This window comes from Merops nubicus, unplaced genomic scaffold, assembly GCF_000691845.1.
Source record: "Merops nubicus isolate BGI_N331 unplaced genomic scaffold, ASM69184v1 scaffold41099, whole genome shotgun sequence".
Lineage (NCBI taxonomy): Eukaryota > Metazoa > Chordata > Aves > Coraciiformes > Meropidae > Merops > Merops nubicus.
Genome location: NW_008631103.1, coordinates 1 through 26,991, shown reverse-complemented (window position 1 = coordinate 26,991; position 26,991 = coordinate 1). Strand labels below are relative to the sequence as shown.

Below are 26,991 nucleotides of genomic sequence, written 5' to 3'. Positions count from 1 at the left end.
TTCAGCAGTTGCTGCCGTTTTGTGCTTTACTCTTGTCCTTGGTCATATGTGAATGGAACGGCACAAGCCCAAGCAGAGATCTCATCAGGATTTCTCTAGAGTCCTTTCTTGACTGTGGAAACGTCTGTTTTTTCTTGGCCACGGTTTGGTGTTTTCTAAGAAATTCTTTGGAAGGATCATGAGGATCTTTCTTCAAATCCATTGCTCGCTAAGGATTGTTTTAAGAGACTGTGTTGTGAGATCTTGTCAAGTGCAAATCCACAGACTACATCAATTGATTTTCCATTGTCTGCTTGCTTACTGACTCTTTAAAAACCCCCTAGTGATAGATTTGTGAGATGTGACTTATCCCAACACATTTATCTTGGGGTTTACTACCTCTGTTCTGTACAACAGTTTTTGGCTATCTGGCCAGTACAGACCTCAGGTGTCCTGTGCATACGTTGCTGGCTAGAGTGTTGGCATCGCATTAAGCACCTTTTTAAGGCTCTGAACTTGAGGCAGTTTTAAGGGCAAACTTGCACAGCACTATCAATCAGTTAGACATTTCATCATTTAATCTACCCATTTCCTTAAAACTCCTAAATGCTGTGTGACCTGCCAACTCTATACTGCTTGTTTTGTCTCTGTTTCCTGACCTCTACTGCTGGTACTTCATGTTAGGAAACTTGTTTCAAATCCCTGTGAAGGGGGTTTCTCTTACGGGAACTGGTGTGATGAGCTTCTCTGGACTGAGTATGAAATCAAAGAAACAAGTCTGAATGTTTTTTTAGTATTATCTTCTATGTTTGCTCATTCTGAAATTTGATCTTCTGTTTGGTCCATATAGTTTCTGCTTTTGACATGCTTTAAGGGCTTCTTCAGTCTGGTATCTTGTGGACGTTCTTCTATTAGCTCTTCTTCTAGGCCAGACGTTTTCTGTTTAACCACCATAGACTGTAGTTTTTATTTTACTCAACTGAATAATAGAAAGCTGTTATTCTGTCTAAGAATATTCTTGTATTGTACTATAGCTAGTTGTATCTGAGGCTTATGATTGAAGTAGATGGCAGATGACTGGAGATTATCAGAGCAGTTTCCTTTTTTCTATATAAATTAATTTTACTGTTTAGTCATTACATGTAAATGGCAGTTACTTAGGCAACCCACCTTTTTATTGATAATAGAAATAAAACCTTTTCCATAGAAGAGAGAAAACAAAAGAACGACTGGGGACAAGTCATGTGGGAACTAAGTAGTTTCACCTGCAAAGACTGATTTCAGTACGAAGTAGTACCTATCATTTAGATGTGAACAGCATCTGAAGAGGGATCAGTTTCTATATAACCCTGATCCCTACAGTCTTATGAATCTAGATCTTTGATGGTTAAAGGCGATGCAAGAACTCATGAAGGAGCAACTGCTCTCTGGGCTGTACAGGAAATATTTGGGTGACTGGAGTAATGATGATGTAATCTAAATTAAAAACAATGATACACTGGAGCGTTTATCCTTAGTTGCCTTCCTTCCCCTTCCTTTCTCCTCTTCTGTCTCCCCTCCTTCCACATTTTGTGTCCCCTCATTGCCTTTCTCCCAATTCAGTGCATTTATTGTCAGCAAAAGCAATCTTCTTTCATTACGCTAATCAAATTGTGATGTTAAAGGTCTCCTTCAAAAGCTGTCTGCAGCAATAAGAGTGGTACAGGCTCAAGCAGAGATCAAAAAGTATCTTATTTGTCTGTTTTGTAATTTTTTAGTGTAGTTTTATTTAATTTTCAGATGTGTTCTCAGTCCTTACTTTGTGCAAATTTTTCCAAGCTAGCTACTGAAGATACACTTCTGTGTTACTGATAATGAAATTATCTCAAAGTAGCTGTGCTGTATTTTCAGCTGAGTTGTACACAAGTGTGCAACATCAATATAAACTTTATGACTCTATATATTTGCAGGTGAAACTAAAGAAGTGTTGAAACTTTAGACAGAGTTGCAGTTAGATCTGTGAGAAGACTTTGCATTTTTTAAAGTAGCCAAAAAAAACCTCAGATAAACACAGTAATTCTTGAGATTCATTAAAGAAAAAAACAAGTGCTGAAATGGTACAATTTCATACTGCTGGAGGTTTCGTTTTTCTCTCAGTGCAGCCAGTTTCTTTTCACAAGCAGATCACAGTAGTTAAATCAAGCACATACAGTAAGCAGATTTAGGCTATCTTCAGAATTGTACTTGAAAAACTCCTCAGTGCTTCAGGGTAAAATCTGATTTGCCACATTCTCTCACATGTTAAGATTTCTTTCTTTGGTATTAATATTTATTGGCATCTTGCAGTAAGACCTGGATGGTGCTGCTACAGGGCAGTAATCACTTAAGAAAAAACAAAGGTTTTACCTTTCCCGAAGTTGTGACCTTACTGTAAGTCTGGTTTCCTCACCATTTTACCATGTTTATTTATAAGGTAGTTGTAATTTTCTTTTAAATTTGAGGTAGTCCAAAACAATATTTTTGACTGTTAAATGGAAAAGATATTTTTTATTTGTTCTTGTTCAGGTCTTGTGGATACTAATGTCATCAGTGGTTGTGTTGCCCAACTAGTGGGTGGGACTGAGTGGATTTTTTCCACATCTGTGTGTGTACATATAAACTCTGTTAAGAATATCAGTGCTGTCATTCAGATACTGAGACAAAACAAACTGTGGCATTGCACTAACCACACTTTGCATTTCTTTTTTCTTCCCTTGAAGCTTGTTGCATTTTATTGTTTTATTTTGAGCCTACCTTTCATCCTATTGATTCTATTTGAGGGAAAATAATGGCAAAACCTGTGTAGAACCAGTAGTGATGGAGTGAAGATTCAAGATGTTAAAACTTATTTGATGTGTAGAGCTAGGCTTTGCCAGGATTATTGACAGATTCATCATCAGCACACCTAAACTGTCTTCAGTTGACTGAGATTTGTGCTGCTTTGATGGTTTGTCAGCTATGTACTTGCTCTCTTCCTTTTCAACTGATAAAAAAAAATGCAGTTTATTTTTTTGTGTGCTAGTGTGGTTGCAATGACAACGCTTTATTGAAAGCTGAGACTAGCAGCTGGCCTTTCACAGTTCTCGGTTTCTGGAGGTTAACTGGAGAGATCTATCCACTAGTTTTCCTTCTGTTTTTCTTGTACCCCCCAACTCCTGAATAACCCCTGCCCTCGCTGAGCTATTAAAAGTTGTTTTTTTCAAAAGTGATGTGTGTTATTTTGGGAAGCAATGGATTTTGATGGAGCTTAATGAGTATTTTCACAGATCTGTTCCGTAGGTGCTGGCTTGCCTAGCTCTTGAAAATGTGGGAGGCTGGAGGTGTAGGTGAGGGACCAAAGGTGCTACAATGCTGCCTGGGGAGGTCACTAGGAAAGAAATGCTTTCCTTTCTTATGGTTTTTTCTTGTGTTGTTTGGAGCCTTCCATTTCATCTTTCAGGGCTCTAAAAGTAAGGTTAGGATTTTTCACAGAAGATATCAAGAAGCTTTTTTTTTTTTTTTCTCTTTTCTTTAGTTCTACTGTAGCAGAAAGTAAAATTGAGAAAGAAGACATTTACAGGCTATAATGTCCATGTTTTGCCAAGGTGAATGTTGAAATTTGCAAGTACAGTGTTGCTTTTAGATAGCAAAATGATGACTTCTGATCAATTTTTGTATCATATCAACGTATCAATTTTTGCAGTTACCTCTTAACCAGAAGTAATACAAACAGGTAGAAAGGGGTGGCATGTATTACAGATACTTATGCTTTTGTATGGCTCTCTGGTTCAGTTGAGACATAAGGGCATAAATTTTTATAGCCCTTGGCAGTAAGCTGTTCTGAAAAATTTCTAATCTTTTCCACCTCCTTTGCCAGTTGTCAAAACTATCATGATAATAACTTATTGTATTAGAGAAGGTTAATTTTATAGTTAAAATCCTGGGCTAGAACTCAGGAGGCATGTTTCCATTACTACTTCTGTGGAATGCTCACATGGATTTAGAGTAAGTTGCTAAATCTCTTTGCATCATTTTTTTTATCTACAGATGAGAGAAGGGCCAGATTTTTATATTCTCAGAAGAACATTTGGCTTGTGTCTCAGTGAGAGCATAGGAACAATAACACAATACAAATAGAATTGCTTCTGTCTTGAAAGAAATTCTGTTTTAAACACTGAATTACTGTTTTTACTGTCCTAATTGGCAAGGTGTTCACAATGCTGTGTACACAGAATGTACAGTAAAATGGGCCTCTACCTTGCTTCATGTAATTTCACTTCAGCTTTTGCAAGTCTTTTCTTGTAATTGCTGCTCTGTGACACTAACTGCATGGTAGATTTCTAGTGTTTAAATATTGCAGATCTGAACCTTTTTGTATCCTCGCTTGCCGTATAAATGTGGAGTGAAACCGTCACTGTGGATTATTTGAGGGAATTTTACTAATGAGAATTGCATGAGAATTAAGGCTTCTGAGCTGTCATCTGTCCCATCCCCTTCCCAAGTGCTGGAGGCTACAGGAGCTTCACATTTTGCCGTTGTTTTAAATATCTGACCTATGCTGGCAAGCGATCTTGGGGATAATGTTCTAGGGTCAAATTTTGTAGTCCTTCACGTGTTTGGGCAGTTTTTCTGCTTCTACAAGCAGCATTTGGTCCTCATGTAAAATCTAATCTTTCATGTCCTTCTCATGCAAATGAGCTCAGTTGACTCCAGTGGATCTGCTTTTGCGAATAAGGACTGAGTTGTGGCAGTGCATCTTTAGGCTGTGAGTTCCAAGCTACTGGATTTGGGGTTTCTCTTACATATGTTGAATACAAAGTTCATAGGTGCTGGGATTCTCACAGGACAATCGGGGGGAAAAAAATGAGAATGTTGTGAATGAACAGTAATTGAAAGTGTGAAAGCTGTTTGTGTGTTGCATGAAGGTGGTCACCTATAGCCCTCACTAACACGATGGTGTAACTAGAGCTCTGTGAACTTTGAAAACACTGTTTAGTTGCTGACATTACGGTGGTAAAGTATGTTTAGCATGATCTCTGCTCCTTGGTTATTAAGGACACTGGTACAGTTTTTGGGTGTGAATAAGAGACTTGGGAAAGAATGCCTTGCAGTGCATCCCACTCCTGAAACTGGAGCAGTGGATATTTGTGTAGAAGAGCAACAGACACAAATGCTTGGTTTGGTTTGTGCAAATGAGAAGGCCTTTGTGATGCAAAGCAGCATCCTGAGAAGGCAAATGTGCTTTCTGGTTGTAAATATCCCAGCTAAATACTGCAGTAATTGCAAGCAGAGCTTGGCATTTTTCCTCTCTATTCTCTTCATCGTTATATTTTAACAAGTTCTCATGAGACTATTAAAACGTCTCAGTTTTTGGAACATGTGGCCTAGTGGGGATAACTCTGCCTACAGAGGCAGTGGGTTGGCAGCTCGATTTTGCATGTCCTTTCATTTCCCTCCAGATCCTGTGACCCAGTGTAACCTCTCGTCTCCCTCTGAAGGCCGGGGTGAAGGAAGTATGAGCAGGTGACTGATGATCACTGTCAGTACAGCCTGCAGACAATATGGGAATTACTTTAGCAGTCTCCCACTCCTTGCGCTCCCCCCATCCTCTCTTAAACCAACAAATGCAAATAGCAGCCTCCTCATTTGCTGCTATCTCTGGGAGGCTGCCTAGGCAGCATGGGCTTTGTTGCAGTCTTGCCTATTGAAAACAGCAGCTCCAGCCCTAGGCAGAAGGAAAGATACCAAATGGGACCTGACCCCCCCTTAATGGTTAAGGCTGCTAATATTTGGTCCTCTGGTGTATAAAGGTAGGAAGCTGTTGAGATGAGGGTACTTGATGTGTGCAGTTCAAGAGCGCAGCCTGGAGCGGCTGGAGCTGTTTCTGTTGTAGCTCTTTGTTTGGTAAATGCCCTTCTGGAAGGGAGTAGGGGTTCCCCAGCGTCCCGGAGCTCATACCTGTGCTCCCTGAACTTGTTGACGTTACAATTGGATGTGTATTTAACCTTAGCTGTGTCTTGCCTCTGTGAGAACAGAAATGCATTTGCTAGATTGCAGCATACGTCAAGGCACAAAGAATTTGTAAAACATTTCTTCATGAGGTCATGATTGTTTTGTTAAAGACGTAGCTGTGTGGCATAAATAAATAAAAATAGCCTAATTTTACATTGATGTAAGCATAATACAGGATGCAATATGTAGTACTGTATTGTACAGCATACAGTTGATATTGTTTTGCTTTCCAAATGTACAGCTTAAGTCGTCATTAAGCAATTCAGAGACGTAAGAGTAATGCTATGCCACATTTACTTAAAATTATGTTCATCTTATTTTAAGCTGCTATTGCATATGAAAATAAGTTTTGGCATGCATAAATAGAAGGAATATGATTGCTTCGCACATCCAGAAGGTGGTCCTTCTCAGATACCTAGGGATATCATGTCTGTATTTGATGTATTAGGATTGCAACCAGCCATAATGAAGAGATTTCTTCTGAACTGCCATTTAGGAATATTAGATTAGTAACCAAATCAGACAAATAGCAATGTATATAAATGCTCCTACAGCTTTAAAAATGTGTGTCAGTAGTGCTTGTATTTTATCAGAAGTCTGTTGGCAGTGTGTGCTTCATCTTACTGTGACATTTTCTTTATTGCAAATACTTAATAATGGTTAACTCCTGAATAAAAATTCAGAGTTAAAGTAACAGTTGCAAGTCTAGGTGCTAGGCTGTTAAGTTGAGTATCACTGGTAGAGCTAAACTTTAAAGCTGTTACTCGATCTTTAGGTATGTTCGTTTCTAAAGATCTCATGTCAAATATATCTTTTGAGTTTTATTTCGTGTTTTATTTGCTTACCAGAGAACCTCAACATACCAATGTTTTGTGAATTGGAATATTTCATCTAAAAATCCAGGAAATTAACTACTAGAAACCCTCTATGCTGCACTTGGAGTCAGCAGTAGCACTTTGGATGAAGCATTGGTGACTGGCACAGTCAAAGCCCACTTGAACTCAAACTTGCAATACCTCTAAGTTGTGCCACATCAAGTTCATAGCATTTAAAGTTAAGGTTAATCACAAGAGTTGCATCATCAGTGAGATGCAAAAGGCTGTGGTAGGGAGAATGTGATGCTAGAAAGCTATCTAATTTTACTGTAAAGGCTTCAAATGATTTCAAACATGTTGTGGGTTCCTTTCCCCTACCTCTTGAAACAAGTGTGGTCTAATGTCATACAAATCTCTGCTTTTCATCTGCTACCTCTTCTGCAATTTATGCATCCATCTGCCTGCCAGCAATCAGGCCAGCAAACGAAAATATTTGTTGGAGTTTTGGATTTAGTAATTTCTTTTTGCTGGTTGCAGATGCTGCTGTAGCGTGGTGCAGTACCTCTCTTCACTGAGGATACATCCTTATCTATAGGTTTTGCATGGCATCCTTCTGGTGTTTTAATCCGTTCATTGCTAAGGGAATTGTTAAAATAAAATCATCGTTATTGCTTCAGAGAAGAGCGAGTTGGGTGGAAAAGGTGGCTAACTAAGAAGTTTCATTCAATGAAATCTGATTACATCTTGCAGCTTCACACCAGATTATGCTATCAGTCAGATCATACACACGTTAGATCAATTTTCTATTGGGATGGGAGATTCAACAGAGAACCATGTCAGCGTTAAAAATTGTAGTTTGTGTTTCATTTTTGGAAGTCGTTCTTCCAAATAAAATTTTAAGTCTGGATGGCTCCAGGTAGAAAAGAAATCTGAGTATAGTAATGTGAACTTAACTTTCTAAACTGGCATCTCAGACAAATGCTCATGAATTATACTTTGCCTATCATCAGTTTCTCCTCTTCAGTGGGGTGATTTTCTTTGCTGCTCAAAATCAGTTTGTAGCTCCCAAGAAGTAGTTGGCATATCTTGTAATTGTGGAAACTGCTCTTCAAGGAGAGTGGATGTATTTTGGGCAGTATAATTTGTGAAGCGTTTTGAAGGCCTTCTTGATGAATGGCACTTTATAAATATCGTAAATAAATTATGGGAAGCATTTTTAAGGTGAGTGGATTAATTATTTTTTCTATTTTTATTTGTATGTTTTCTCTTAGGAAAGTCCCTCTGCAAGAATGAGTACGAGAAATTATCTCTTTGGCTTTAATGAAGTTATATAGTTTCATGCCAACCACTTGAGTTCAAAATATCCAAGTATATTTCTTTTACAATGTAAATTGTGCACTACATTTTAAATTTTTTTTTAAGCCTTTGTTAGAGAAGTTACTTTCCATCGTTCATTTTGAGGTTTTTTTTCCCCCCCTACCCTTTTGTTTTTGTTTTTCCTCAGTTTCCATTACAAAGAGCAGTGCAAAAATCCAATCTTCCCCTTCCAAAGTGACCCGGCGTTCAATGCAGTCTCCACAGAAACCTGCTCCAGTACCACCGCAGCGGGGCAGGAAACCAGGTCGGGGCAAACCCCCTGTACAGTCTGCAGTTCCCAAGAAGGGCAGGTCTCCTAAAAATATTCCCCTGACAAAAAGCACCTCTCATACTGAAAATCTTAAAACAAGGAAAAAAAGTTTAAAACCTGGAAAAAAGGTTAGTCCTCGTCTACTACTTTACTTTATATTGCAAAATTTTGTAGTGAGATTTTCTGAATTATTTAATTTTGTGTCTTCAGCCTTCAGGGCTTTACTGTTTTCATCAATTGATTACAAGAAAAGGTCTAGAATAGGGATTCTGGAATATTTCAGTATAAACTTCTGTGGATTATTTTATTCCAGAACAAGACTACTAATTTACTTATGGGTGAGTTGTTGGTGTTGAAAAATACTATTCTAGAATAGCGTTTTCCAGTAACATGACAAGAACCAGGGAAGCCTTTAGGCTTTTTAGTCTGGGTGGGTTATTTTGTTACTGAACCATATGTATAGTTTGCATAATTTTTATCAGTATAAAATTTTTTTGGTTTGTGTTTAGAAACAGATGATTAGGAACAGTGAGGACTTTGTTGCAGAATTTAGGCATCTTAGGCATACAGCTGAATTTGCAAAATGAATCTCCCTAATCCTGGAGGCAGCATGAGGCAGGAAGCTTCTCTCCAGGCAGTACTTTTCACCAGGTGTGGGCCTAATTCTGCCCTGGTCTGGAAGACATGATGCCTTTCTTCTTTTCTCTCTGCCAAGCCAAGTCAGACCTGGAGTGCTGGCAGCTGCCTCCAGCTTCAGCTCCTCTGGAGCTCTTTGATCAGGTACAAACTGGCACTGCTGTAACCCTCCATTTCCACTCCCATGTGACACCAGCGCTGGTGGGTAAACAGTCCCAGAATGAGACAGTTCTTGGAGTTAAACTGGCAGACAACTAACCCAGCATCCATCCCTCTTGCTTCCTTCTTTGCTCGACACCAAAACACAAATACTGCAGCTGCTGTGAGGAGGAATAGGATGACAGCAGGGCAGATTTAGGGGGACTTGAATTGCTGTGGAAGTACCATCTATTTTCTGATGCTTTTTCACCCACTGCAGGCTGTCAAAGAGAAGCAGCAATCTTGCAGTGTCGTTTCCCAGACAATTTGCCTGCCCCTGTGCTCCTCCCTCTTTTCGTTAGCACAAATAAGGGAGTGGAGGGCTTTGGAGATTTTTTGTTTGTTGTGTTGTTGTTTGTTTGTTTTTTTCCTCCCCCACCCCCAAATTTCAAAAAGTTGAAATTTTGGGGGTTTTCTCCTCCATTTTGGGTCGCTGTAGGCTGTGGCATCTATTGCTAGCAATGTGTGGGAATGATGGAGTAATGGCACAGTTAGGACTTCTCCCTGATCAGCGTAAAGTCCTAGTGAAGTAACATTAGTAGAGCATACCCAGAAGGCTCTAGCACTAAACTGGAAACAGGCACTTTTTTTATTGTTGAAATGATGACCACAAGATAAGAAATTATTCTGGGGACCAGAAACTGAAAGCTGAGAGCTGTCTCCTCTGCTGCCTGCCCCTGCCAGTTGGGCATCCAAACTGGTAGGCTACTGATACAAGTGGTGTCCAGCTTTATCTCTTGCTTGGTGTGTAAAAATGCACAGACATTAAAGAGGAGAAAGATGCTCCCATCCAGACTCAGGTGGGGGATAGGGTGTTCTCCATAAGTTTAGGGGACTTTAAAGGAGAGCATTGAACACAGGACTTTTGTATCTTAAGGCTGTACTCAGGTATGGCAGGATGCACACTTTCATGTAAGAATTTTGTCCTCTTTCTCATGAAGAAGAAATTGAGAGGCTTTGTGTATCCTTTGGAATATTTGAAGGAATCTCACCCTTAGGGGGGAGGCTTCTGGGCTCTGAAAGCTGGGTGTCTGAAAGTATCTGCTTGGATCACTGCATTTGGCACCTGGTCTGTGTGAGGTACATGGGGGGATTTGCTTGGGGAATGGGGGCCACTCCTGACACTGTTGTGGTTTGAGGCTTGGAATGGGGGCGTGACCTTCCAGCAACTGGGAGGACCCCGGGTGGGTGTGAAACCATTGTATTCCCTCCCCTTCCCACACACACTCTGATAAGAGGCAGGGAGTGGTTTCTTGTTTCACTCCTGCCTTGGAGCTCGGAGAGGAAAGTTCTCCTTTCACTCCGTGGGACCCTGGAACCATTTCTGAGGGTTTTGTATATTTTATTTTTTGTATTATTCCCCTAATCTTTGTATATATTATTTTCCTTACCTCCCTTTTTCATTTTCTGTTCCTTGTTGAACAATATACTTTCATTTTTTTTTCAAAAGTGTCTCTCTCTCGCTCTCAAGGGGGGGGGAGAGGCGAGTACATAGTTCTGTTCTGTGTGGGTCCTGCCCTGAACCCCTTTTTACACGGAACCAGAACACACTCCCTGTCTTGAGGCAGTCAGTCTGAGGTACATCCATGTGCTCCTGGTTTCCTCTGTGGGACCAGGCAACTCAGAGTTCTATTTTGCAGAATCTAAGTTGGATGTATTTAATTCGGGAGTTTTACTACATTAACTTTTGCATTAAAAACTTTAAAAATTAGCTGCTTTGAGAATCCACAGAAGGTTGGCACATATTGGTTACGTGTTTAAATTGCCAAGGTGTTATAGATAAGTGCAGGCTCTTTGGACTGTTATACCTGTTAGCACAAGGGTGAGGAGAGGAAATGGATTTGTGAGCTCTCTGGACAGGCAGGCTGTAACCAGCGTGTAACCATACGACCTGTACACCTCACAATACGTACACAAATATAACGCAAGTGATACATGCCTAGAGATTTAAAAGTGCTTTTGCTTCCCCCTCTCCCAAGACCAGTCCAAAAAACCCCCCACCAGATTTCAGGCTGATTGTCCTTCAGGTGTGAGCTGGCTATCTGATAGTTCAAAACCTGTGTATTCAGGGAGATTGACCTATGCCTGATGCTCTGTAGAGTTGTTTGACTTTTTTACCCTTTCAAGTTTGTTATGCTGCAATGTTAATCACTGTGCAGGTATCAACTTTTATTATACAGCTGAGAATGTTGAGCTGTTGTGTCATCTTTCTCCTTTATTTGAAAGTTTTCTAAGCTTCTCAGTAAGTATGAGATGCATGTTGTATTTTGTTTTCTGCTTGTCTCCTCCAGTTTGTACTGTATGTTTTCACTCTGTCATAATGAAGAAGAAATCTCTTTAGATCTCTTTTCATTATTTTTAAAAGTGTGCTTTGCAGAACTATGCAAAGAATTCCTCCCAGAATTTCTGGAGGAAGTGCCTTGGTCTGAATGTGGATCACAGCCTTAAATTCGACCCCACAAGCAGAGAGTTTCTAAGTGTCAGGGTAAAGCTTGTGAAATTGGCCATGTGGTGCCAGCCTGTGAGCAATGGTCTCTGCAGGCACATGGAGCTGGCATGCCCTGCCAGCTGGCAGGGGACAGCCCCCAACACCCTGACCAAGCAGATGTGCTGAGGCCTGCTGGGAGCGTGGCTTGCCTTCTCAAACAGCATGGCTTTGGGGTCGCAGTTTGCTCCTTGTCACTTTGGATTTACAAAACGAGAACCTGTGCCGAGCAAGCCTAATGTGCTGCATTTTCAAAACTCACGCTCTTTCCTCCTTCTGAGGGAGAGGGTAGGAACTGGCTGGCTAGCCCCACTGTGCTTCTGTGTTAGCGTGGAGGGCAAATAGTTCCTCTGTCTTGCAGCTGAGTGTATTTCATTGTCACGCCGACATTTCTCTCATTTCCTCCACTTTCTCCTCAGCTCAACCACTTGTATTTTGTAGCACGATGACAGACAACTGCCCACCCCCCGCCAAGAGTCCCTGCTCCAGAGAGGCATTCAGGAATGTCAGATCAAAAGCTCAGACTTCCTCAGTGTGTTTTTATTCTCTGTATTAAGGATGGAGAGAGACCTGTCTGTCACCCAGTGTTAAGATACATAGGCAGTTCCTGCAGTACATCACTGCTCAGTTCAGTGCCTGACCTGAGCCACCTCGTCTCATTCACAATGCAATGCCAGGACTTGGCAGGCCTAGTCCTTATGATCATGGAGATTCTATCCAGTATCATATTGTCCACTAGTTTCTCCAGCCAAACCTATCTTCTCTGAACTGTAAGGGACACAGAAATTTTCTTTAAAGTGCCCTGGGTTTCAGAAGAAAGTTAATTTACTCCTTATCGGTGGGAAGAAGTTATTCGCTCCTGCTCTTAGGAAAGTGTGTATTTTGATTGCTTTCTACATCAATTTTAATATATTTTTTTTGGAAATAAGCTACTTCTAAAAGTGTAAAGAAAGAATACTGCTAAATGGAAGAGAGCTTAGCCTCCTTAGCAACTTGACTGAATTTTCACTTCACTCAAAATCAGTTTTAGCACTAAATCCTTACCACATGAGTAACCAAGTCTCTGTTCCCTTCAGCAGTGTCAAGACTTTGAGTAATCTCTTATTCCTAATTTTTTTTGGTAGGTAAGAGAATGAGAACATAGTCTGTTCTCATGCAAGACTAAATGGTGAAGGGAGATCTGATTGACTTTTCTCCAATTCATTATTGATTACCATGTATTTTCATAGCATGTCAAAGCACTTTAGAAGTGTCTTCCTTGAGCGTGTCTCTTTTCTAAACCTCAGTACAAACTGAATTACAATTAAATTCTCCCTTCCTTAGGTGGAAGGTAATGCACACTGACCAATGTCTAAAACTTTCTGCTGTGAACTCTGGTTTCTGTCATATGATGAGCTGCCAATAGGTTTGGTTTGGGAAAGGAGAAGGTTTTGTCAACCCATGTGACTGGATTATAACTACTGGCTTATTTGATATCTTGCGTAAAGTACTGATTCGTGAAAGTGTTTACATGAGAATTTCAGCTCATTTGGAACAAGCTGAGGGAAAATCTCTGTGCACTGTAAAGCTGACCCCTAAATGCCACTCCAGTTTTATATGGGAATATATACACAGCCCAACTAACTGATTTGAGTTTGGATAAACCCAGATGACTGGAAGTGTACAGACAGGAAAATAATCCAAAGCACCTCTTCTGTGCTTCCTAAGATTTAGAAGCGTCATGCATTAGTATATAAAGCTCATTCTTTTCCCACTCTCCAGATAGAGGTAGGTTCCTTTTTAAGTCGTTTGTCTTCCACTGCCTTACTTGGGTAGCTGTAAATGCAAACTGACAGTTTCTGGTCTTCCTTTCCTGGTCCTTATCTTCTCAGCTGTGAATAGTACTTTTGTAATAGGGAACTACACACATTCAGTAAGATGGTAACTGATAGGAGAAAGATTTTGCTGACTCCTTAAAAAAAATTAAACATTTTGACTTTGGGTTTTTTTCTCTAAGCAGAAAAAAATCTTGCCGGAACAACTGACTCCTGAATCTTCTCCTCATTCCTCTCCTGAGGGGGACAGTGGCACCACACAGGTACCTAAAGATGGAATTAGTTTGTCTGGAGCAGCTGCAGCAGTTATATCCACAGGTAAAAAACACAGAAAAAACACCAAACGTAATGACATTTTTAGTGTGAAATTACTTTCATTTCAAGCAAAGTAGTAGTGTCATTTTATGGAAAATGTGCTACAAATTTATTACTGTAAATCATTATCCAACTGCCTTATTTTTTAAAGCTATTTGTAGGCGCCAGTGTTACTTTGCAGAACTATTAATTTGATGCCTGCATTATAACAAGAAGTACTGGAGCACAGGGGCTTTTGATGTATCTGCTAGTTCTGGCAGTTTGCTCCTGTCTAAAGAAGGAAACTGTAGAGTTATTTTATGTCTGCCCCACCCCTTGATGTATGAAATGAGAATAGCTGTAGCAAAAACCCCATATGATATTCTGATATCATGCAGCCTGTACTGTAATATAAAAAAAGGAAGATTTCATCTCTGTATAGCCTTACATTAAAAGGAACAGCTCAGGCTGTTTAAACCAATTACAGGCAATCAGAGGAAATACATTCCTTCTTTCTCTTATGTTTGCTTGTTTCTGAAATCTAATGAAATGTATCTTTAAAAGGGTTGGCCAAAGAGAAATAAGCTAGTTGATGAATTAACTAATTCAGGAACTTGTAACCCTATAGTGGAACAATTTGTATGTTGTCAACTGAAATCTCAGAATTTTCTAAACTCTGTAAGTTATCATCATTTTATTTGGGGTGCTTTTTTACATTCAAAAACTGGTCTTACAAAAGAATTTGTCAGTCTAACTCCCAGCTTCATTCATGGATGAGGGGGAAAATATGCATGTGTTTCCTAGGAAAAGAAAGCTTTCAGGAGGCAGTTGTTGTTGAGCCCAGACAGAAGATGCTATGAAAACGGTTTGTCTGATTTGTGTCTTTGGTTATTTGTACAAACAGGTTTCCTTCAGTTTGCAGACATCAGAGAATTGAACAGATATGCATGAAGACATAAGATCATTAAAACATTTAAAGAAATACTTACTTAATTTTTACAAATCCAGAGTTTTAACTAAGCCCAAATAATTCTACAGTTCAGAAATATGGCAGTCTTTTTTATAACAGAATACTTAGATTGTCTGCTTAATCACCACAGAGACACATTTTTTCATTAAGCTGTAATAATGTCTTGGGTGCATTCCTGGCCATATGACAGCTAAGGCCAAAAAGAAAAAAATAATCTCCTGTTACGGCTTTTCCCCATGTTTTCCTGCCTTGCTGTTCCTTTTGAAAGAGTTTTACATAGTCTTTATAAAAACGTAATTGCAAAAGTCCTGTTTAATTGGTTTGTGCTAAGCTTTAAGCCACCTTACAGTGTTTCTAAAGTATGTTTATTTTCTTTAGCAAAGAAGGCCAGGTTGTAATGTGGAAACCCTACAGGAGTGGTTCTGGGCTGCTGAAGGTACAGACCTTCAGTAGCCGTTGTACATGCACATGTTAATGCTCTGTGGGTGCTTCAGAATGAGCATCAGTGGTAGGTACATACCACAGGGTTGTCTTTGTTGCAGCTTCTCAAACAGGAGAAAAATAAGGGCAGTGACTTGGTATGGACAGCTTTTTAGAATCATGTCTTTGTAGTTTAGAGTACCTACCTTACTTTATTGGAACTAGTGTCTGAGCAGAGAACAGTCAAAATAACAGATAAGCACAGATTATGACAGCTTTGTTGTGTTAGTGGGCTAGAGAAGGGCTTTAGAGACCAGAAAGAAGTGGGTTTAGGGCCCAGGCAGGAGAACCTCAACAGAAAACAGAGAGAGCGCTTTCTGCCTTGTCCAAAGGTGTGTATACATGCTCAGCACTAAATATGGCTTGTTCTTTTTCAGTGTGTGTTTATGTCAACAAGCATGGAAATTCTGGGCCTCACCTGGATAAGAAGAAGGTTCAGCAGCTTCCAGATCACTTTGGACCAGGTCCTGTCAATGTGGTACTTCAGCAGGCTGTACAGGCTTGTGTGGATTGTGCCTATCAATCTAAAACAGTCTTTGGATTTCTGAAATCTGGCCATCATGGAGGAGAAGTGATAACTGGTATGTGAAGATGCTTTGTTTCTTCTGTTTCTTCACTTGGTTACAAACTTGAGGTAGGGCAGAAGAACTGAAGTAGCTGCAGTGAGTTTATATCACTTTTGTAACTATCTAAGCCCACTCAAGAACATGTATTTGTGAACTCTTTTAGTAACAGAGTACTGGTGGTGTGTGATTTATCTTGTTCTAGGTCCAATTCTTTAAATTAGAATTTAGCAATACCAGTGTTAGATTACACACACAGAGTAGAGATAGATTCTTAGACTAAATAGAGCTCATGCACCTCAATTAGCAGCTGTAGCCAAACATTTATCAAGTAAACTCAGTACAAGTGAAATATCAGCTTTATTAATTCAAGTCACTCACATAATCCTATCTGTGCATAGTATTTGTGTTCTTTATGCCTTAACGGAGTGAAAAGTTTCAAACTAATCTGTTTAGCTCCCAAGCAAGTGATTCCACATGTTAAAGTTGCTGCTTTTTTCCTTTCCCCGTTCCCCAGAACTGTGGCAGTGTTTCAGGTCAGTGTTCATCCACCTATGTCCCCTATTATGGAATAGGTTTATTTCTGCTACATATTAATAGCAAGTCTACAGATAAATTATGTCTATATATCAAAGTGAATAGCTGCTGCTTGACAATTTTTTTCCTTCTAGGCTGGGAAATATTCTATATTGCAGTTAGCACATCAATTCATAATTCCATCACTGGCGGTAAAAAGACTTTGCGTTACTTTAATCTCCTTACATTAACACTAGATGTGAAAGGTGATTAGTGGAATACAGGTTCAATTAAATCCTCATAAAGATGTTGCTGCCTAACAACATTTTAAAAGCAGTGTTTTGACCTGCATAGAGCAGAACTACAGGAAGCCTTGCTTGTGCATGCCCGTGAATTTGTTCATAAAGTGGATGCTGCTTCTCTGCCGTGTGGTAGAAGTTTAATGGCATTGTATAAGTGTGGTTTTGAAACATGTATTGCTTTATTTTTGCAAGACATATGGAAGCTTATTACATTATTAATTCCTTGCTGTAGCTACTTCAGACAAGTCAATTTTCTTGAACAAAATGCAGAGGTGTGGATTGCCAGTATTCTGTTTGTGATGGTTTATCACGAAGGACTAAACTGTAGGCCAGAGGTATATCTGGGCTGTGACCGAGTTGTTGAAAATAGTTATTTCACAGAAGGGACAGAACTGTCAATCTTTATGTAGTTGTGTTTTGTTTACATTCAAAAATCCTGTACAAAGAGGAATTACAGTTCTGCACCTGGCTTCACCCTAAGGCCTGGATTCAGAGAAACCAGCTCTGTACTCCTGGAACTGAGGAAAGTGGCGAGGTGGACTGCTCCTGAAGCAGAGTCCTTGGCCCAGATGACAGAGCTACAAGACCCCCTGTGGGTTTCCAATGTCCTTGAGCTCCTCCCTTCTCATCAGCTTGCCAGACAGGTTGTTGAGAAGTGGGTGAACAAACACTACCTGTCATTTTATCAAAAATTTCTATGTAATGTATTTTGAGAAGCACAAAATGTGACTTAGCTTAATGTAGCACAGCCTACTGTGCATGAAGAACAGGAAAAATACAGTAGAAAAAAAATGAGGAATTACAGAATGAAAATGTGAGAGTTTTCTTGCAGAGTTTTTGTTTGAAAGTGTTTTTGGAGTGTGTTTTGATGTTCGGGGTTTTGTTTTGCAGAAAAAAAGTGCTGCAGCAGGAAATAAGCAAAAAAATCTAAAATCTTTTGTGGAGTAATACTTTTATAATGAGTATTATTCCTACTGTAGGAGGAAACTGTATGATGATGAGGACGTGGATAAAATAATCTTGCTAGAATACACGTGAATAATGAGTGGGTTCTTTTGGTTCAGCTGCCAAAGAAAATAATTGTTTTGAATAGAATAGAATTCAGGATTTTTCCGTCTTTCCTTGCTCAAACAAAAGCACAAACCATTTTATTTTTGCTTGATGCATAAGGTTTCAATTCAGGCAAATATAACTGCAAGGAAATTAAAGGCTTGATTAGCAAGCCCTCTAATGGCGGCGGTGGTGGTGGTGTCAGCCCCTTTTTTCTCCTTGTAGTGCAGAGGCTGTGGCGTTTGGTAGGATGGAATAGACTGAGGCTCAGATAAAGCTTCTCAAGCAGAGAATTAAAATCAGGCTCTTGGGTGAGTTTCTTCACTATCAGACAAACACATTTCTGTGATAGTTTAGCTCTTAGCCTTTCTCCTGGCTTGGATCTGGTGTTTAAAACAGACAATGGAGGGTGAAGAAATGAGAATGACTCTTCATCCTGGGGGCTGGGACTGCATGTGCAAGCTCCAATCCCTGTTTATTTGTCATTAAAGATTGAGGTTGTTGCACCTCAGAAGTACTCCTTTTTATTTTTTTCCCGTAGTATTTATCTGGGAAGTAAGAGTCTTATGTTGTCTGCAAGCAGAGCGGATAGTTGAGCCTGTGGGTCTGGATCCCATACCCTTGATTGGAGTTCATATGGTTGCCCCCAGATATTCAGAGTGCCAAGGAGCTGTGTTTGCACTGAATCTTTATTTGTGGATTTTTCCCATGGTATGTTTTGCTGGGGCAGTCATGTTGCCTTAGCTGTTTCTTGATTTAACCTCAAGACAACTCGAAGATAATATTGTTCTTTTCAATACTGCTTTTCAAAATGAGAAATTAAGGCATGAAGAATAAGCAATTTCCCCAAGGTCATATAAGAAGATCCATAAGACTATTATAAAGCATTTTAAATTTTTGCCATAGCTGACTACTACCTTGCAGTAAATTTGTCAGGAGATCAGGCTGTGCTGATTCTCACAGCCCATTTACTCTCCAAAACTGGTTGAGTTCCAAGCAAAAATTTGCCTTTGGAGACTCCAGCCCCTCTAAACAGCAGGAGGTAGAGGACCGTGTGTCTGGGCCATAAGTGGGACTGTGAATCATTAGGATTTCATTTGAACGTTGGAGCCTGGAAAAAAACGAATGGGCCATGGAAACACATCGGTCCAGACTTTGTCCCTGCAGTGCTGACTCTTAAACTTTAAGCACTTGTATTAGGTTAGTCTGTCGTGAAAGCAGATGAGAGAGGTAGCACATTGTTGATGCTAGCTGGTTAACTTGCATTAGCTCTAATCAGAAGCTTCCTTACATCAACACTGTAAGTAATTGACACTTCTGATTTCCTAAGGAAAATATGGAGATAAAATATGCTAAACTTGGGCATTTTCTTTGGTTTTGTGTATATTATCTGTGTCTTTTTTTTTTTAACACAATATGGAGATGTTCCTTAATTCAGATCTGTGAATACAGGCTTTCTTGTAATTTCTGTTTCTTTTTTTTTATTTAATGCATCTGCTACCAACAAAATGTGATCCTTTAGAGCTCTACTTATTTTGAAATTTGTTTTAACAACAGAAAGCTGCTTGACAGGCTGAAAACCAAAAAGATAAACTGATGCATAAACTTGGTGTTTATGCTGTTTCTTTCTTAAGTTACAAGTTTGTTCCTGTTTTGCTGTCATGTCTTTCTAATCAGAAGTAACTGGAAGTTTCAGCTGATGTAATGGTAATTATTTGTCCATATACTAGTAGTACTGAATCTTTTCAAAATCTTACTGATTTGCACAGGAAAGCTGCAACACTCTGTTTAGGGGCAAGGAAGGAGGTCAAAAGTAAAAGACATAGGCACATGTCTGGACTCTTTGTAATCACTCAGTTTAAAAGACACCAGATCCATTTGTGGCTGTTGTGGTGTCTCTGCCACCTAGTTCCTGATGAAATAAATGGGAGCTTGACCACAGTAGTGTTGACAGCAGGATAGATTTCTTTAGTGATAAAATAGCAAATGGCAAAAAACCCAGTTTCTGTAGTCAGAATTGCAACAGCAGTGGATGTCAGCACATTACCACAAGTATGCTCAGTTCAGTTAGAAACTGAGGGAAACAAAAAACCTTAAAGTTGTTTACTCCACTTTTTTTTTTAGGTTCATTGTTTTTTGTTTTGTTTTGTTTTTTTTGGTTAAGTACAATAAAGGGTCTCTTCTGTGTTATCACTCCTGCAAGCAGGTGGTGGGAAGCCTGCTGTTTTACAAGCAAACAACAGAAATAACACGTAAGATTTTGGAGATGAGGGAATAGTTGTAAGTTTTGTTATACTGGTGTGAAACAAAATTATTTTATTCAAATCAGTTCCCATAGAGAAATTTAAACTGGCTTGGACCCAATGGAAGATAAAATCAGTCCTTTGGATGTAAATCTGTTAAACTAGTAGAATGATTGTTTACTCCTCTCATGTCTTGTGTGGTTTAAATCAAATCGAGGTGTCTTCTCCTTCAGGTTAATGATGGTGTTTTACTATACTTCATGATGCTTGGGGAGCGTTTGACATCATCTTCTTATTCACAGCTTCCTTTGATGGGGAAAAGCATGCCATCAATCTTCCTTCTGTAAACAGCGCGTCGTTCGTCCTGCGCTTCTTGGAGAAACTCTGCCACAGCCTGCAGTGTGATAATCTCTTCAGTAGCCAACCTTTCAGCCCTTACATGGGGTGTGCACATAGTCCTATGGAGTATGACAGGAACAAACCAGGTACTGTTAACTGTTACTTTCAGCTGCTGATATTTTTGAGAAGTGTGGTGACTTTTTCTTCTTTCTGTGACATGAATTGATCGAAATGAATACACTTAAGTTCCTAGTGAATGGGTTGCAGTGTGGTGGTGCTTTGACAGGATGGGGATAGCTCATACCACATGTGCAGAAATCCTTTTGTTCAGCAAACTCCTCCTTGTAGCAGGTTCAGGAAACATCGGTATTGTACCACTGTGATACTGCTAAAGGACCGGCTCAAAATTTCACATTTCATTTGTTACATTTATGTCTGGAACCTAAAATAAGCTTATAAAAAGATACCTATTGACTTGTGAAAAGGGGCTTACCCTGAAAGGGGATTCAGTCTAGCCCTTCCCAGAGTAGTAAAAGATCCTTTCTTCTTTATTCACCTTACTCAGTGCTGGCTTCAAAAATTTTACATTCTACCATGTATAGTCCAGTCTTGTAGTAGAAAAGGTGAGTTTTGCAGGTGGCTGCATGTGCTATTTTGTACAAGGCAAATATCTTTGTCGGCTTCACCAGGAACATGGAGAAGGGAGGAAATTAAATTACTTGTGTGAGATCTCCCTCCCATCAGGTTGTTCAACGGGCCTGTTATTAGAAATCCCAGCCCAAGGATTATCAGGAGTCATAGCTGAGAAAACCTTGACGTCAGGGCGATTTCATAAGATTCATGCTGAATGTGAAGCTTCTTCACAACTGTCTGCTAGCTGAGTCTGTCTTCTTCAGAAAATAAAATACTGTTTCCCACCGCCCCTTTCCAGTGGGGAAATTGTGGATAATTCTGTCATATGAAAGTCATTCGTTGTAACTCTTCTCCAAAAAGTGGCCAGAGTCAGGGTAGTTTGCACAATGACAGTATAAATGAAGCTGTACTTCAGCTTCAAAATTTTCTATCAAAATGATTCTCTGTGACACAAGAAACTGAACTGTAACCTGTTGGTTAGCTGATGTATGTCTTTGTTTTTGTCCTTGGACTTTCCCTATGAGCAGCTTTATGCTGGAATAATAGGTGATAACTTTCCTTTTCACAGCAAAAGAAGAAATACCTGAAAACAGGAGCTCTAAACGGTACTCTCAGGACTCTCCACCGTATACTGCTCCTCTTTCCCCTAAGCTTCCCAGAAATGATGCTCATCCATCTGAAGGTAATTACATTATGTCAGGATTATATATGAGGATTATTTATGGTTTCAGTATTTCCAGTAAAAAAGCACTGAGTTCAATGTATGTGTCTGGTTTGTCTCTAGCCTTTGACAGGTCAGGGTGAAAGTATGTTAATTATTGATCACTGGCGCAGATTTTGCACTTAGGGAAGATCTAATGCTGGCTCCAGCAGTCCTCCCCCTAAACCTGCTAGCCTTTTTTGTGAAGGGGCTCAGGCAGATAGGTGAGAGATGAAGCCTCAGGCTTCATATATGGCTATTTAGCAGAAAACCAATTGCCTCAAAATTGATTAGGAGATAAACTGGGAGCAACTCTTAATAACTAGGCTGCAGACATTAAGTGAGTAAGGGTGAAGCTTGGTGATACAATTCAGCTGAGTTCATGGCTAGCTGACACTGAAAATTGTGCTGCTCCTGCTTTCCTTGCCTCCCTTTCCCTGCAGTGGGTTCCAGGCCCCCAGCTGGGTGGCCAGCTGAAGCAGTAAGCAAAAGCACAGAAAACACTTTGGTGAAGAGTAGTTTGCAGTTTACTTCTCTGGGCTGACTCACCGTGGGCTCGGGTGAGTGCAGGGAAGGGCTGAATAGAACGCAGCTGTGGCCAGGGGAGCAGTGAAGCCTCCTTGTGGCAGCTGGATCTTAGATTGCTTTAGCTCGCTGATGAAGAGCACCTTTTCCTGTGCTGCAGCTCAGCTGCAGCTACTGTGCATGTTTCTAGTCCTAGTCTGCCTCAGATGTGAGGTAAAGCATCTAGGTTTAAACCCCAGTGAGAGAGACTTAGAAAAATGTGGAGTTTTTTCACTCACTTGCTACATAACTGATTAAGCCACTCTAACTTGTTGATGTTTATTAGTCCCATTTGATACATTCTCTCCTTGCAAGATATTTACATAGCATTTCCAAAGACTTTTTTTGAAATATAACAGAGATTAGTTATTTCTTCCTTCGTGTTATTTTTTTTCTTCTTTTTGGAGATCCTGGGATCATTTTTTGTCTATTGGCATCAGTGAGGCCAGAATTATAGCTTTTTCTGTGAAGATTAAAAAGTCATAGGACTACAGTCAAAGCAAAAGAGGATATAAAAACATTCAGATTGATGGTGTTTTTAAAATGGTGCATCCTATTATTTTATATATATGTAGTGTGTTCACTTCTTTTTATATAACAGCAGCAGGAAATACAGTTCTGCATTGATTATTGATGTCTGTATTTTTCCAAAAGAAGTACTGGCTTAATTCCACAGCTATATTGTCCACCTAAGTCAGATATTTCTGGTAGGTAATTTAATAATTATGGAGCACTTAATTATACTCAGATTAAGTTTTTTCAGTTAGAACAAAATAAATGTTTGAGTAGATCTGCATTATCTTGCAAGATCTTCCTTAAAGTAAACATGTACGCACATAACATTCTGCTTTTTAATTCTTGTTTTCTAGTGGATCCCTTTTACAGCTGAAGTCAATGTACTCCTTAAAGTACATTTTAAGATCCATAGTTCATTATAAAGTGCAGTTACTTGGATAAAAAAATAATTGAGTGTTTGGCCGTAGTTCCAAAGTTCTGAGTTTGCACTTTGTGGATTTCAAGAGGCAAAGTGTTCTCCAGAGTTGTGTGTTTCCCTTTAGGGCAATGTCCTCTGCTGAAAATCTGGAGGTAATTTTATAGCAGTCAGTCATGGGTTGGTTAGTAAGATCTGCCCCAAAAAAGTTCTGGTTCCATTGAGACATAGTTGTCTTGAACGAGTTGTTTTAAAATATCATTAGAAGGCAAAATGGAATAATTGTGGGAGAGGGTCTTTCAAATGGTTAATTTTCCTTTGAATCCGTTCAGGGATACGTTGTGCAGATTTTACTCTCTTTCCTGCTCACTAACAGCTTCTTCTTGAAGTTATGAAAGATCAAGGAGGGGGGAGTGGGGAAAATCTCGGTCTCCTTCCCCCCGAAAATAGTGTTCTTACTACCGTGGCCGATGACATCATTCCTGTTATACGTATGAGGCAGAACAACTGGCTTCTAATTCCCAGAGGAGCTTCAAGAAAACAAAATGTCTGATTCCTGCTAAGGCCTTCAGTGTTTAAACAGTCTGTCATCCTTACATGTGAAACATAAGGCCTTTTATTGGCCTTTTATTAATCTACGCAGAGATCAGGCATTCTGCAGTGGAACCTCCTGTCTCTTTCCATACCACTGTTCCTCACAACTGCTCAGGGTGCCGAGGTAGGAGAAGTGTGTCATTCATTGCTCCATGGATTGCAGAGTTCCTTTTCATAGATGCCAGTTTTGAATCAGTCATACCAGTTGGCCACTTTTTCAGCAAGATTGTAGCTATGTTTTGTTTGTAGAGAAGCTAGATGGACGGAGAGGGAAGTGGATTGGACAATAGCTGCTGAACAGAAGCACCTTCTCTAAAAGATGATGGCCCTGGGAAATAGGCCAGCTTTTCCCCTTTGTGTATGTGAGCTGAAAATTCACAGTAAGATAAGTCCAAATGTTGCTATCTTGGGGAAATAAAGCAGAGTTTATCTTTCCTAGACCTATTTACTGATGCTTATTTTACGATATATAACATCAGAGAGAAATCTGGGTTGTAATTGGAATAAATACCATGAAATTATGTGGTAATACAGTCAATTTTTTTTTAAAGATGCTGTTGTGGTTTGAGGCTTGGAATGGGGGTGTGACCTTCCAGCAACTGGGAGGACCCCGGGTGGGTGTGAAACCATTGTATTCCCTCCCCTTCCCACACACACTCTGATAAGAGGCAGGGAGTGGTTTCTTATTTCACTCCTGCCTTGGAGCTCGGAGAGGAAAGTTCTCCTTTCACTCCGTGGGACCCTGGAACCATTTCTGAGGGTTTTGTATATTTTATTTTTTGTATTAGTCCCCTAATCTTTGTATATATTATTTTCCTTACCTCCCTTTTTCATTTTCTGTTCCTTGTTGAACAATATACTTCATTTTTTTTTCAATAGTGTCTCTCTCTCGAGAGAGAGAGGGGTGGGAAGAGGCGAGTACATAGTTCTGTTCTGTGTGGGTCCTGCCCTGAACCCCTTTTTACACGGAACCAGGACAGATGCATCTTCATAAATCTTGATAAGGTTACATAAAACAATTCTTTTTTTAAACCCCTGTATTTAGGACCCCTGCTTGTTGACTGTAACTACAGCTATAACTACTATGTGCTTAAATATTGTAGTCAAAGCTTTCTTTTGGGATGTGCTGTCTCCATTGTTTCATCCTACTTTTCAAGACTTCTGAAATCTGAATCTACAGGTTCAGTCAGTTAACCTTTAAGGTCCTTCATGTAGCTTTGCTGTAACTATTTAAAGTATCACCTCTGCTTTTTGGACTGAGATTTCTGCTAGTGGTTTCATTCTTTGCAGTTCTGATTTTCTCTTGGTTGGCTGACGTTTAATTTTATAGTGCTATCATTGACTATGTTTCAAAATCTCTCTGAAATTCTACAGAATGATGCCTTTTACTTTTCGTTTTGATAAATTACTGCAACTGCTTCAAGCTGACAAATGTAAAGAAGTTATTTTTCTTGTTTGTTTTCTTTGAAAACTTCAGTAGCCATTTCTTTGCTTTTGTGATGCAAATCTAACAAACTAGAAAGTTTTTCAGTGGTTGTTTTGAGATTTGTATATGTGAAAGGGAAAGGCTGGTGCCCTTAAAAGCTGCTTTATTCCATGACTATCAATTTTAGTAAGAGATGTTACATTGTCTTGCAGATTTTCCCTTACAGAATTCACTAAGTAGGGAGCTGTGTCTTAGTGCCTTTGTTCCCTTTCAGGATTCTGCTGTCTGAAGACCAAAATACACTTAACAGTTCTTCACTCCACTCCACTTTTAAACAGGTTTCAGCAGAGAACACAAGACATCATGAAGAATGCTTGAGAAGCTCATTGGGGTTTTTAGGAAAATACTCTTCATTTAGTTTTAATTAGGTATTTGTCCAAGAAATTCTTGAAAGTTGTCATATTTAAGAAGGGTAGTAAAAGGCTTATTTCAGGAACTTGTTTTGCAGAACATGCCAGTTCTTATTTCAAGGAATATGCTGCTTCACTAGCATATGTTTTATAATTTCACTAGAGTAATTTTCAAGATGGTAGTGTGGGGTTTACACTTCTGTGAACCTGTTAGCTATATTTTCCATCTCTTAAATCTCCTGCCAAAGCAGCATTTGTTTTGTACAGATTTGTACATCGTGCTTCCAACTTCTTTCTTGGACTAGGTATTGGCCTGATGGAAACAGAGAAGAATACAGATGAATGCTAGAGAAAGGCGTGGAGGTCACATTGATTTGGCTTTTTTTCCCCATCACATAGCATGTTTCTCCCAGTCAGACCTGAGTTCAGTTGACTGAGACTAGAATTTTCAGTCTCCCTTACTGAAAACTGATTTTTAAATTATTTTTTTTTAATGTGCTCATTGGGTTCAGTAATGTACATGTATCTTTAGCTTTCCGGAGTCTGTACTCAGAGACCCTGCCCTGTGCAAAGAACTAACTGTGTGTAGATACAGCTTTGTGACCAAAACATGTCATGGTAGTGTGCTTTACCTGGCACTCACAGCCTTCTGTAACTTGTAGCCTGTCACCTGTTCAATACTGAATGATGGTATCTGTGTCTGAACGTGTTGGGATCTAGAGATGGTAATTGTCCACTTGTTTTGTTTATGAAGTTAGTGAGTCCCTCTGCTGTCCAGAACAAATTAAACAATTGTCAGTTAATGTGATAGATTTTATTTATATTAAAAACTCCTCTCAAGATAAAAGTAGCACACTTTTAGTGGTTAGCTTTTTGGGAATATGTTTGACAAAAGAAAATTAAAATGCTTGACACATCAGTATTAATGTCGGAAAATTTTACCCCCCAAAATTTCCACTGTCTCTTCTCTGTTTGTAGTATTTAACAAATACAACTGAAATTGTGGAAGAGTGTCTCAAACCTGACGTATTAAATCTTTTGCAACAAAAAATGCTTTTAAAATACAGTAAGAGCCAAATGATTACTTGAGGAAAAGGGACAAACATTCAGCAGCCATGATTGTCTCACAGGAGATTTGTTAACAGGTTTACAGGCTGTCAGTATCTTCAAGAGAACATAACAAAGCATTGAATTAACAAAGATATATTGTCCATCACTTTGAACACTGAATATTGGCACTTGCTTTTTGTGTTCAGAAACATTACCTATAGAAGAAAACAGCACTTCCAAAGATCACCGCTTTTCTGAGGACTCCATGGATTCCGCACTTAGTTGTGTAAATCCTTCCAGCCCAGCCCGTCGGAACTCCACGGAACGTCGCGCCTCAGGGGGCGCAGCGTATTACAGACAGTG

At 39.6% G+C, this 26,991-nt stretch overlaps 1 protein-coding gene across 1 annotated transcript in view; it reads left to right on the top strand.

Moving 5' to 3' along the window:
- SCML2 (sex comb on midleg-like 2 (Drosophila)) overlaps nt 1-26,983 on the top strand; it is a gene marked incomplete at its 3' end in the record, with an annotated part of 56,400 nt that extends 29,417 nt beyond the window's left edge. Inside the window, exons 6-11 of the mRNA XM_008947482.1 lie at nt 8,308-8,558; nt 13,749-13,881; nt 15,685-15,888; nt 20,284-20,466; nt 21,522-21,635; nt 26,835-26,983. Coding sequence (XP_008945730.1) covers nt 8,308-8,558; nt 13,749-13,881; nt 15,685-15,888; nt 20,284-20,466; nt 21,522-21,635; nt 26,835-26,983 — 1,034 coding nt within the window. The remainder of the gene's footprint in view (nt 1-8,307; nt 8,559-13,748; nt 13,882-15,684; nt 15,889-20,283; nt 20,467-21,521; nt 21,636-26,834) is intronic.
- Nucleotides 26,984-26,991: the final 8 nt, after the last annotated feature.